A 14,349-nucleotide genomic window follows, 5' to 3' on the forward strand; every position below is an offset into this window, starting at 1 on the left:
GGTTCCCAGATGATTAACTTAATTAATGTGCAAGATTGTTTTCTGGCTCTCTAGCAGTGATTCTCAACCATTTTAATTTCAAGTACCCCCCAGTTTGACATGCATTAGGCTACAGACCCCCATTTAATGGCATTTCTATCCCTGGGACGCCATTTTATATTGTAAAATCGATATTAATTTAACTCAGAGTGTACAAATGGAACCAAATGATTTGGTTCACTCTCAGAGTTACAGACCCATTTGTACACTCTCAGAGTTACAGACCCATTTAAGGGTCCATTTGGTTCCTATCCACCATTTAGCTGGGGACCCCCTGGAACCCCCTCAAGTACCCCTGGGGGTCCCCGGACCCCCAGGGGGAACCAATGCCATAGACCACCTAAAAATAATGATGTTATGTGGACATAAAGAAACCCTGGGATGCTATGGCCTCTGTGCGTAACTGTAGTCCCATGTAATGGGATGGCTTTACTGATACCCGTTTCCTGTTGCGGTTCATTTTTATGTGTCCGTATGATGTTGTGTTTTCTGTGGAATTTAGCCTTTAAGCGTTTGGCTTTCCCAATGTAACAGTCTTCTAGAGACTATCGTAACTGTCAGGTGGAAACCTTGTATGTCCATGCATCTGTGTCACTTTTTCATTTGAGCTAAAAAGCATTATTTCACACTTTTGGCTATTCAAAAATAGCAGATCTTGTAGATCTGCTATTTTTGAAAAATCATGAAAATATGTGCAAATCTTTGAATAGAATAGATTAACTAACATCTTTGCTTCTGGGGGTCCCTGGTACAAAATACATATCATTTTGGGGGTCCTTGACATGAATAAGTTTGAAAACCTTCAAAGAAATAGAAACATACGTTTTTCAGAAAACAAGACAGCTGGGCACACTGTCAACTGGGCACACAGTCAAGTGGGCACACAAGACAGCTGGGCACTCTGCTTTGATGTGCCCCCCCCCCCCTTTCTATGAAATCCAGAGATTAGTGAACCCCTGCTGTGAATTGTCTGCTCCTGAGTTCCTGAGCAGACACTCCTGAGTTCCCCCCCTCAGACAGCGTCAGCAGTACTCACCCAGGCCTAGTGTGCGCTTTACACATACTGTAAGTTCAGATTCAAATTAATTGTTTTCCATCTATTTCGCCACACAAGCATATTGTGTTGGATAAATACATCCAGCATTATGTAGGCTTCTCATTAATATCCAATGTTGCTGGTTGCCATGGGATCTATAATATTCAAAACAAGGGGAAATGATCACTTCCAGCTATTCCAAAAGGTCCAAATACCTTTAAACCCCTCCTAAAAAAAACAATAAACACAACAACAACAAGGTCACGGTACAACAATGGTTTATTTGCCAAAATAGTAGTGTGGTCAAAAGTACACTATAGTTTCAAAGTAAAAAAAAAGGTTAAAACATAGCTAAAGTATACTATAAATGATTGATAAAAATGCAGCACCCTACCTAAAATATGAAATGAAAGAAAATTTAGGATAAGTAGCATAATGTAATGTTACAAAAGTAGATGAAAAACAGTAGCCTGTTAAAAATAATCCACTGAAAAATATCTTACTCAGAAATGGAATGATACAAAAAAAATAGAATACTGTTCAAAAAACAACAATAAAAAATAGTGCACTGTTAAAAAAATACAGGGGAAAAATAGCCTCTGCTACTGTTCAAAATACAGGGAATAATAGGCGAAAAGAAAATGCTGAACCAAAAGCTATGATAGAGAAAACATAACTTGAACAGTGCAGTTGATCCCAAAAATATGGTTTGTCTACACATTATACACACACAAAATCACTAGTTAATTTGTGACTGTGGTCAATTGTGCCTTCAACGAAGGCCTCCCCAACTTGCTTAACTGTGGCTCTGCAAGCTGTACCTTTCTGGCCACGCACACGTACAGAGCAACGCCACACGGTGTATGCAGCATTCTTCCGCAAGCTTTTCTTGGTGTAGGTGTAGCCACGGTTGTCAACCAAAAGCTGCCCGCCACGCTGTGTGCCACCCGGGATAATGCTGTAAGAAACTGCATCTGCCTCTTCGGTGACACTCTCATCTGACTCTTCGCTATCACTTGCATCTATTTGCAGTGTTGGCATTTCAAACTGGAGAAACAAACAAAAGCAATTGTCAAGGCACTTTGCTGTGTGACACCGCTGCATTTTACCATGTTTTCATGTCAATGGGGAAATTCATACTTTTAGGTAGAAACTCCGTTCCAACTAAAAAACGTTCGGCCTATGTAGGACATCTCGGTAAGGTGCTAATGGGGCAGTGGGGGGTGGCGCACGCACACACACACACACACACACACACACACACACACACACACACACACACACACACACACACACACACACACACACACACACACACACACACACACACACACACACACACACACACACACAGTCACATTTGCCATTGTTGATGTTTTTGTAAAAAGAAATAATTACAAGGTAGTTTTTTTCTTTTTTTCTTACAGGGGAAAACCACTCATGTTCAACATTTTACTATGTCATTAATATACCTTTAAGTTGTTGAGTGGAAATTATAAAAATGCTCCTGCTTTTCTGTTGGCCAGAACTGGAAGTCTAGAACACACACACACACACACACACACACACACACACACACACACACACACACACACACACACACACACACACACACACACACACACACACACACACACACACACACACACACACACACACACACACACACACACACACACACACAAGGGAGAGGCAATACACAGCTCACAACAAATGGATGAGGATGCTGTCAGAACTGCAAGGACACACTGCAATACACTATCTCAGTAACAGACATTACACAATGTCTCCCACCGTCTCTCTCTCACAGTGGGGGGGCGGGGGGTACTTAAATATCAAAGACACACAAAAATCCTTGGTAGTCATACGGTGTGCCCAGATGTCCATGTGCCCAGTCATCTCGTGTGCCCAGATGTCCGTGTGCCCATATGTCCATGTGCCCATTCATCTCGTGTGCCCAGATGTCCGTATGCCCACTTATCCGGTGTGCCCAGTTGTCTAGAAACTCGTGTGCCCAGATGTCCAGTGTGCCCACCTGACCGGTAATACCTGACCGGTATTTTTGAAAAATCATGAAAATATGTGCAAATCTTTGAATAGATATATATATATTCTTTTAAAGCAAACATTAACTCAAATCTTTGCTTCTGGGGGTCCCTGGTACAAAATATTTTGAGATGGGGGCCCGCGACCAAATACATATCATTTTGGGGGTCCTTGACATGAATAAGTTTGAAAACCTTCAAAGATATAGAAACATATGTTTTTCAGAAAACCGTTTAGAAGACATTTTGCAGAATCGGAACCTCAGGCCTCAATGGGTTAAGCACTTTCACTTCAAAATATCTTTTTAAATTCCACAAATAGCAACAACACGTTAAGTTGAGTATTAATGTACGAGAAAAAAAAAAACATAACAGTTGTAATGTGGAGATACAAGGATTGGCATTGCATTCCAACAACTGCAGAGAGCAGCCAGGCTGCCAGACATATTCTGCATTGCTGGGGCGTTCTTCAGCAGCTGCTGGGGGGGGGGGGGGGTATATTTATCAACCCACAATGTGATGAGGATATTTGACATTGTTGTACAGTTATTTCATGTTCTCTCTATTTATTAATCAGGCCATGCATATGAAAATGTGTTTTGTGAATGGTGAATGCTAAACCTAATAATTAGTCATTCACTTCCCCCATTCATTCACCGGAATGATGATGAAATGTTGAATCTGACCTGAAATTCTCAGCCATTTCTCTGGAGCTGACAATTCACTTTTGTACCACCAGAGGGAGTACTACTTCACATTTTCAACAGGGATTTAAACAAAATGAAGATAGATTAAAAAAAAAGGCAACTAATAGCGTGTTACTTCTCAGTTTATTTCAAGTGACACATACTGTATAAGCAAACATTGTCAGCAGAATCTCTGCATGTAAAATGAAAAACAGTATTCAGCATTATTAAAAAACAACCTTAAAATTAAACATTAACCATTGCTCACATGCTTCCCTTTGCTAGCAAAGGAGAAACTGGCTGATATGGGAATGCAAAAAAAAAAAAAACATTTACGTTTTATATTAACAATATTTTAAGTTCAAAATAATTTGCCGCCTCACATGAATCTCTCTTTTCAACTGTTGCACCTGTCACATTGTTGCCTAATTCTATGAACGACATGACGGGATGGGAGATAGATATATAGAACTTGGGGGGTTGGGGGGGGGGAGGGGTGCTTGGATGGCCCAATGGTAAAGTGCCCGCCCACCACCGCGGACTTCCGGCTTTGTCGAGCGTCTATAGTATACGAACACAACTGGCCCGTGTTTCGGGGGAGGGAAGCCGGGGCAGGGAGGAGGGTGATATTTGTCATTATACGTACACTCCAACGGGCTGGGGGTGATGGCACCAGTGTTGCCAGATTCTGTGAGAGAAACAAGCAACCAGGTCTAGGAAAACCAGCCCAAAAGAAGCGACTATGGGGCCACATGAGCACTTTAACATATACATCAGCAGATCTACAAGCTCATGACGCGTCGCGATGCGACGCGTGGTGAGCTTGTAGATCGGCTATTTTCAAATAAAATCTTGCGGGGAAATTAGAATAAGCAGATCTGGCAACCCCGGGTGGCACCTGTCAGTATAGGGAGTGTTGCGCGGGAGGAGGAGTAGGGCGAAGGCTTTACGTCCTCCCGGTGGGGGCTCCTAAACTGGCAGGTGAGCCAGTAGGACACGACAGCGGTGACAACACACAGGAATCCGCGTGGGGACGAATACATTGGCATGAGGCCTAAACTGGGCAGTGCTCCGAGTGCTGGGATGGGAGAATTCCATCTCCAACATGGCAACAAGGCACAGCATGAAAGGCACGATGGCGTCATAGTAATTCTGTAACACGTTTGTTGTGGCCGTGCATGTTAGCACCATTAACATTTAGCACCATTAGACACCTTGAGGTGCAGTGGTGTGCACAGACATTTTGAGGGGCAGGTGCTCAAGTAAATTATACTTTTTTTTGTTTACTTGGTTTGCTCTTTTTCCCCCTCTACACCTATACCTCTTTGCCAAAAATAGCCGATCTACAAGCCCACAACGCCTCGCAGCGCGAGGCGTTGTGGGCTTGTAGATCTGCTATTTTTTGGCTAAAGTTCTCCTCAGAAAAGGGATGCCAGGTTTCGAGTGGTTATGGTAAAAAGAAAAATCATATCACATAAAGATTTGGCGGACCCGCTGTAGTAACTCTGAGGACCCCCTAGGGGTCCTGGAGCCCCTGTTGAAGACCCCTGCTGTAAACTGAAGAGAAAAAAAACTTTTTTATTTCTTTTTTTCAAAAGGGCACTTCTGGTCAAGAGGGCAAAGGGCAGGTGCTCTAGCACCACCTAGAGTCTATCTGTGCACGTCCCTGCACTCGTTCATCCCCTGGGTTGCGGAAGTAATTTCTCTATGGAGAATAACATTGGGTCATCTTAGAATCGTCTCATATAAGAATTGTGGTCCAAAAATAAACAAACTGTCCCGGCAATATTGTCAGGGAGGTGTCGCTGTATCGTTTATGATAGTCAGTCACTCATATTTGATAAAGTCTATTTCTGGCGAAAATGTAACTAATTTGGCCGCAGTAACATCAGCGTTTTCTCACCGTCAGTTGATGCTTCATATCCATATGAGTCAAACCGCCGGGGGCATTTGTTTATCTTTGGAACACAGTTCTTATTTGACGCGATATTAAACAAATCTATGGGAATTCTGAATGGGGGAAATAAACCGCAACCCAGGTAGGATGAGTAAATTACGTCAGACTTCGGTGCTCTATGTTAATGTCTTTTGTTTTGTCGTTTCTTTTTTTCATTTTTTTTATGCCAATGTTTTTACTCTTGCACTTTGAGATTTGATTGAAATGCGTTAATTAAAATGGACTGTTATTATTACACTGTGTGAGATTGGACTGAGGACGGTTGTTCTACAGATAAATAATAGTCATTAATATTATATTATATATAAAAACAACTAAAAACAAAGGGTCCCCTGCCATGTAATGAAACGGATCAGCCCCCAATGTGTATTGTGCGCTGAGGTTCTGACACATGAAAGCTGAACGGCAGTTAAAATAAAGAGGTATTTCCACACCAAACATCCAAATCACATTGATGAACCAGTGGAGTGATTTTTCCAGGTAAAGAGGGTGGGTGGATACTGGGCTACTGGAGCTGGGGGAAGAGGTGCGTATTTTGAATTAATTCAACGTGTATTTATTCTCGAAATTAAAAGTAGTTAAACTCATTTGTGTCGAAACTCAGCAGTGTGGTCGAGTAATACAATGCATTCAACAACATAGTGTTGAAAATAAATTACAATTTAGGAATATATTAATTAAAAAACAAAGGCATACATGTAAAACAGCAACACACTTATCAAAACCCCTGTTTGAGAAAATGTACCTATATTAAAGCCATAACCCATTATAGTTGGTTTTGCTATGTTATTTAGCCTATTGTTATAGCAGTCTGTATGTGTGCACACGTCTTCTTTTTTGTTCAGATAGTGTGTCGTGAGACTTGGTCAAGTCTTTTTGGGGGGGTCGCCAGCCATAAAGGTTGAGAACCACTGGCCCTGAGGGTCCAGTGGGTGCTCCGGAGGGGGGCCCGCCTCGGGGTGCTGTTGTTGTTCAAGGGCCTCTGGGACCGGGTACCCTTGAGAGTCCAGCGGGTGCCGGAGTTCCAGGTGCTTCAGGAACTGTGCTCTGTTGACTATGGTTGCCGGGCAGTAGCAACAATGAAAGTGTGTCGCCGTTCTGCAATTCAAGCCACACTTTATGATCGTGAACTCTGAAAGAGAAGGATAAGTGTAAGTTGTAATCAAAGTTAACGACTAAATAGCAAATGTCTATAATGTCTAAATAACATAGCGAATATCTAAATAACATAATACCAGGGGTCTTCAACAGGGGGTCCGGGACCCCTAGGGGATCCTCAGAGCTACTATAGGGGGTCCGCCAAATCTTAGTGTGAGAGGATTTTTTTTTTAACCACTTGAACCCTAGCATCCCTATTCTGAGGGGAACATTTGCCAAAAATAGCAGATCTACAAGCTCACAACGCCTCGCGCTGCGAGACGTTGTGTGCTTGTAGATCTGCTATTTTTGGCAAAGAGGTATAGGTGTATAGGGAAAAAAGAGGAAAAATGTTTTTTATCTGAAACACAATTTTATATAATATAGAAGGGGTCCCTGCTTCATCTCTCTCTCAGCTAGGGGGTCCTTGGGCTGAAAACGTTGAAGACCCCTGACATACACAATACACAGTATGTGTGCACAAGTAACCAATGCAGAATTGCATAGTATAACTATGGCATCTATCGAAAATAGGCAACAAGAAGAGATACTGTACAAGGAATGAAGAGACCAGAGGGAGTGAGGTAGATTTATGAAGAAGTGAGTTTTCAGATTAACCCTTTAAGACAGGGAAGGGAAACGCATCTGTGTCATTTTAAGATGTCTTTGGCTATTAAAAAGGCACTTTAAAAAAAATGTATATTCAAAGATTTGCTCACATTTTCACGATTGTTCAAAAAATAGCAGATCTACAAGCTCTGGTATTGTTGAATAGCCAAAGGCATCTTAAAATGACACAGATGCGTTCCCTTGCCGGTCTTGATGGGTTAAACAAAATGTGGGGCGAAAATGTAATAATACCAATAATATAATAATGTAATTCAATAAACAAATAAATAAATAGTAGCTACCTCTGTGCTTCACTGAAGCATGGGCTATGATGTGGTAGTGGACCATATACTGTGCAGCCTTATATTTGCAGAAGGGACATTTAAAAAATTCACTGTTGCTGCATTTCTCGATTTTGGGTCTCTCGCCCTCCATCAACACACTGATGTGTCTCTATAAGCATAAGACATAAAAGGCATGGTGATTAGTACGGCATAAAACAAGCAACAAGCATTTTATTTAATTATTATTTTAACACTGAGTGTAACTTGGGTAATAATGGCTGTTGGTCATCAGCGGCACACATTCAGAGCCGGCCAAACACGACAAAGGCTTTCATTTGATGAAACAGAAGGGCAACAATCAAATTGATTACATACTAGCTGTACATGTAGACCTTACTGCTCAAGAAGGCAAATAAATGTGTCCATATAAACAATCCATAAATGTGTCAGCAAATATTTCACATCAAACTATTCATGTAGATCAGGGGTCTTCAACAGGGGGTCCGGGACCCCTAGGGGGTCCTCAGAGTTACTACAGGGGGCCCGCCAAATCTTTATGTGATGTGATTTTTCTTTTTACCTAACCACTTGAAACCTAGCATCCCTTTTCTGAGGAGAACTTTAGCCAAAAATAGCAGATCTACAAGCCCACATGTAGATCGGCTATTTTTGGCAAAGCGTGTGTAGAAGTGTAGAGGGAAAAAAGAGCAGGCCACGTAAACAAAAAAAAGTTGAATCAGAAACACAATTTTATACAATATAGAGGAGGGGGTCCCTGCTCTCTCTCTCAGTTAGGGGGTCCTTGGCCTGAAAACGTTGAAGACCCCTGATGTAGATCGACCTCATTCCAAATAGGCTCTGTGCATGACTGTCGTTCGCTTTTCCAGAGGGTGGCGTTCCCGGTTCCCGTTCCCGGTTCCTCAATAGCAGATTTGAACCGGAGGTGCATGTTGTGTGTTTCCGGTTCAAATCTGCTGCTGAGCCGATCAAATGAAGCTATGAGGGAACTGACGCCGGAACAGGAAATGGAAATGCCACCTTCTGTAAAAAAAAAAAAAAAAGAAGAACTACAGTCATGCACAGAGCCTATAGAAATCGTGTCGCTTATTGCCGCGTGACAAAAAGGGTGCCAACACCGACTCCACTGATCTAACATGAATCTTACAAAGTACATTATGCATAATAACGGTCTCACTTACTTCCATGGTTTCATGTAAGGTTATATGTTGTTTGATAGCTTCGATGTGTCGCGAACGCATCAAAAGGAATATGGGGGGGGCAGAGGATTTGACGTTTGTAGCCGGCCACATTGAGCTCAGCCCCCGTTTGACTCAGATCACATTGAGCTCCACCTTAGCCCTTCGAAATGCGCTGTCAGGGGCTTCTCAATCAATTGGTCTGATGGACGACTTAAAGCCCTATTTTTATACACAACAATAGCGAAGACAGCTGATCCCCGAGCTTGTAGATCAGCTCTTTTCGCTATTTTTTTTTAAAATCTATGATCTCTTTTAGCTATTTTTGAAAATCAATTATTTCACTAGTATTGATATTTATTTTATAATTGATTAGAATCAATTAGTTCGATTAGTACTGCATGTTTTGCACCCCTATCGGAAACACCCTGTTACTGTACATATATATGGTCACTGGCGGATAGAAACCTTGTACTTTGTACTGTACGTCCAAAACCGTTAGATTCAGTGTATTGCATTATTTAGCCACAAGATCTTGTTCATACTTTTCAATGGTTCAATATGTATAAACCCCACGCAGACACAGTTATAACCTCTTCCACTTGCACTTTCAAATTCTTTCGAAGGTCGCAAAAACAGCAGAGCCATGAGCTTCTAGATTGGCAGCCTGTTTTTGCCATTGAAATATGGCAGTGGTTTTCAACCGGTGGTCCAGTGGTCCTTGGGGGGGGGGGGGGGGGGGGGTTCCAGGTGGTCCCCAGCTAAATGTGATGGAGAGTTGGTAACCAAATGGACCCCTATAGATCTTTAACTCTTGAGAGCGTGAAATGAAACCAAATGGACCCTTCCGGGTCCATTTGGTTTCATTTCACGCTCTCAAGAGTTAAATTATTGTTAAAACATCTGCATTACTTAATTAGATAATTGTTATTTTTGATCAACGTTTGCCTGTCATCTCTCCTATGGTACCAACATCAATACAGCATGGAATTGTGGACACAATCTTATCCAACAATGACAAAATATTCTAAGTCTTGGGTCTGAGAGTCTAAATCTCATCAAGTGGCTCCCTGGCTCAAATGCCGAATAAATAATGGACCTTGATGTGAAAAGGGTTGAAAACCCCTGGAATATGGAGATACAAAGGTTCCTGCCCCGACAGCAACGATAAGCGATCACAGCGTCACACACACTTACTTGGGCCTGTGGCGTTGTTGGCATCCCGCTGGGCTGTGAGGACGGAGAACCAGCATCCACCTCCTGGATCCTCCACACCATGGCTGCAGAGGAGGCTGGGCTCCCTGGGATCAGAGCTGTGGAGATCGTCACATTTTAGTTGATGATTAATTAATTGTCATACAAATCATTACTAGGGATCATGTGTAAAAGTGACCAAAATGAAAATCGATTACCATAATAATATTGTTACCGATTTTTTCAAAACTTTTTATTTTATTTTATATATACTTGGATTTGTTTGGGTGAAATTGTTCTGGGGATTTTCATCAAATGACTCATAGGTTATAATAACAGCATTGCATTGGCCTATAAACTGATTTTCAGAAATTAACAAAGACAGTAGCATGTACATATTTTACATTATTGTAACTAAACAATTAAAGACGTGGTGACATAAGCAATATAGCCTTTGCAACAGAACTTAAACTTTTTTTTAAAATAAAATATATATTTTTAAATCGATTTTTATCCTATAAACGACTAGTCGAATAGTCGGACTCATCCCTAATCATTACGATTAATGATTTAATTGCCAGGAGGTTAATTGGGCCGGAGCTTCTTCCTTGGCCTCCCAGAAGTGTGCCTGCAAAGTTTCATGTCGATTGGCCCAGCGGTGCCCGAGATTAGCTGTTCACAGATGGACGAACGGAAGGACGCTCACAGACGGACAGACACTTGTAGATCTGCTAATTTTGGCTAATGTTCCACCCAGAATATGGATACTGGGGTGCAAGTGGTTAACAAAAGCAGCATTTTAGGAGTTTTAATCATATTTTGATAATCGCCATCATTGTTAATCACAATTATTTTGGCCTCAATAATAGTGACATCAAATGTTCATATCTTGCTTGTATGTAGCACAATGTAGTTATAGTTCAACCTTGAACTTACTGTTAGGTATGGATGGCGGACCGAGGCCAACCTCTTGTGGTCCACTCTGCCAGGAGGCTGTCTGACCCCCCCAGGGAGAGGAACTGTCACTGCCCTGGTCCTGACCTGAGACTTTAGCAGATGGAAGAAAATGACAAAATTAAATAAGTCCCTTTTCCCCAACATGTAATCCATATAACATTGCACCTGTTCGCACATATTTTCTTTTAATTGCTTCTTAGGAAAATGGGGTCACCATTTACATGGGATTCATGAAATAGCAGTCTGGGAAAACAAGACTACTAGTGACATTTCACAGTAACTAAAAGGCTACACAAAAACACTGACTCAGTTTTTGTTAGAAAATGTAATGTGATTCAAATCACTTAAACATACTTAGTCGTATAGACAACATCCAGCCTCAATGAGAAATAGCATGCTTAGATGAAAAACAGTAGGCTAGACTTCAGGCTTGGAATCGATGCCCATTTCAAGTATCAATAATTGGGAAATTTCCAAATGATTATATCACATATCAAATGAAAATACTGGCTGCAGCTGACCGGCATAAACGTATTCAACTTATTCCTTTTTTGTTTGTTTGTTAGTTTGTTTGTTTGTTTTGGGGGTTGGTGTGGGCGGTGCAGGCACTGAGGTGATGAATATTTCAGGTTGTACGAGGCTATTGGATGTAGATGCTGGAAAGTGTAATGGGCGCTCATGTGGTTGCTACTATATGACCATTATTTTTAAGCCAGCATGACAAGTTCAAACATCTAATGAATTCCAAACTAAATTAAACTAGTTACAGAAACGAACTACTTGCACGCAAAGCCACAAACTTTTACAACTAAAGGGTTTCTCTCACCTCTATGTATTCTCATGTGCATCTTTAGATTTCCAGGTTGATTAAACCTTTTCCCACAAACTGTACAACTAAAGGGGTTCTTCTCTGTGCTTGACGCTGTCGGTTCCTGGGACACCACCTTGTTGCTCAAAGACGATCTTTGTCCGCCCGCGGCGTGCGTCTTGTGTGATTTCACTGCGTTTAACGCGGGCTGATCCTCCCTGGTCTGCTCCCACTCGTCACTGTCTTCTGTGTCAGATTCAGAGGAGAGCAGTTGGACGTCACTGGTTGCTTGTGATGTTCCACAATACTCCACGTCGGCTTGTGTTTTCATGTGTTCGGTTGAGGTGCTGGCTAGAGGCTCCGTCTCCCTGTCATTGTGTTCACTTTTCACGGGTAGCAATGTCATCGTTAACACATCGGCCCCCTCCGGTCTTTGGAATATCTCCTTGTGTTCCTCTTTAATGTGTGGAGGAGACTCTGGTTCCACCTGGATGGGACTGGAGCTCATCTGTTGGTGTTCGGGGGAAACCTCCTCTTTGTACCCAAGGGGGTGCAGGACGTCTAGGAAAAAAAGATAAAAATTATAGTGGACCATTAAATGGTTGAACTTTATATGCAGTGGTGCAAAGTATCAAGTACATTACTCAAGTACTGTACTTAAGTACAATTTTGAGGTATTTTTTTTTTACTTCGCTGGAGTATTTTCAATTTTCAGTACTTTTACTTCTACTCCACTACATCTCAGAGGCAAATATTGTACTTTTACTCCACTACAATTATTTGAAAACTTTAGTTACTAGTTATTTTGCAGATATAAATTATTATATTATAAAAATACATTAACCACTTTATCCCTATTTTATACATAGGCTATTTGAAAATAGCCGATCTACAAGCTCACAACACGCCGCATCGCGACACATGGTGGGCTTGTAGATCTGCTATTTTCTAAACTTAAAATCTAGCCTCCCCTAGAAAAAAAAGTAAAAGACTGAAAAACAGGCAGTGAAAAAAAATCCGAAGAGAATCGGACCTCCTCGTCCATTCAAGGGTGCAGGCAGCCAATCACTACCGTATCCATTCAACAGAGCGACGTCGCCTATAGTGATGCAAATGTATGCCTTTATCTTCATGGGGTGCCAGGAGTGCCAGGTGTGAGGGTCTGGGCCATCACCTGTACTCACCTGGCATAAAAGGGGCTCCGAGTCTGAGAGCAGCTTGAGCCATTAAACTACAACATGAAGAGACCACCGCTGAATCATTGATTTATTGATTATACTTGCATATTGTTTTTATTAACGTTTTTCAGTTTTGTAGTCAGTGTAGTGTTGTTGTTAACTTGTTTCCCCCGAGATTTCCCTCTGAATTTTTTCCCCGAGTAGGGGGGGGGGGCTGGTAGGTACAGAAAAAAATCTTGCCTGCCCTAAATGTAATTTCTGGGAACGCCACTGACAAGGACTAGGGCCAAAGTGGGCTCAGTGGGGCCGAAAAGGGTGCCAAATTTGGCCCCACTCCAGAGTTGTCTGAGGCAGGCCAAACAGGGCCAAACCGGTTATGTGTAATGATTGGCCGTGGTCATGATGTTTCGGTAGACTAAAGTGAGGACTGTTCTCCCCCAGGACTTGTATATAGTTTGCTGTGATTTTTTTCTTCTGTATATATATCTTGCACTGGATTTGCGGTGATTTGCACTGGATTTGCTGTGATTTCTTTACATTCATTTTGTTTGTCTTATTGACAACATCCATTTTTTTAAAATGTATTATGGACAGGACAGCAGGCTGACAGGAAAAGGGGAGAGAGAGAGATGGGGAGTGGGACACGCAGCAAAGGCCGTTGGGATCGGGACTCGAACCCGCGACGCGCCGTCAGGCTACATTGTAGCCTAGGTGGGCCGACAACACTCCCGAGTTTACAGACCTGAAGCCAGTTGCACCACCTCACACTAAGTTCAAACTTAGCCTAGTTATGGCTTAAATGGCTTTTAAAATGCCATTTAGACCGGGAAAGTATCTCTGTGTGATTTCTTTGGCTATTCAAAAATAGCAGATCTACAAGCTCATAGCGCGGCACCGAGTCCGAGTGCCACGCTATGAGCTTGTAGATCTGCTATGTTTTTGAAAAATCGTGAACATTTTTGCAAATCTTTAAATATGTATGTACGGTATACATTTTTTTAAAAACATTTGTTACATATTTTTGTTCCAGGGACCCCCAGAAGCAAAGATTTGAGTTATATATTCAAAGATTTGCCCACGCTACGAGCTTGTATATCTGCTATTTTTGAATAGCCAAAGAAATCGAAAATGACACAGATGCGTCCCCGGAATGAATGGGTTAAGCTAATAACTATAGGCTAAGTTTGAACTTAGTGTGAGGTGGTGCAACTGGGTCCTGGTTC

At 41.9% G+C, this 14,349-nt stretch overlaps 1 protein-coding gene across 2 annotated transcripts in view; it reads right to left on the minus strand.

The window, feature by feature from the left end:
- LOC311036498 (uncharacterized protein) overlaps positions 1-14,349 on the minus strand; it is a 30,713-nt gene that overhangs the window by 11,711 nt on the left and 4,653 nt on the right. For both annotated transcript variants that reach the window (XM_084045214.1, XM_084045213.1), the window contains exons 2-4: positions 11,967-12,509; positions 11,120-11,230; positions 10,187-10,302 (exon numbers count right to left, since the gene is read on the minus strand). In XM_084045214.1, the coding sequence (XP_083901340.1) occupies positions 10,187-10,302; positions 11,120-11,230; positions 11,967-12,509 (770 nt within the window). The remainder of the gene's footprint in view (positions 1-10,186; positions 10,303-11,119; positions 11,231-11,966; positions 12,510-14,349) is intronic.

Source organism: Gymnoscopelus microlampas (assembly GCF_963454915.1).
Source record: "Gymnoscopelus microlampas genome assembly, chromosome: 20".
In the NCBI taxonomy this organism is placed as follows: Eukaryota; Metazoa; Chordata; class Actinopteri; order Myctophiformes; family Myctophidae; genus Gymnoscopelus; species Gymnoscopelus microlampas.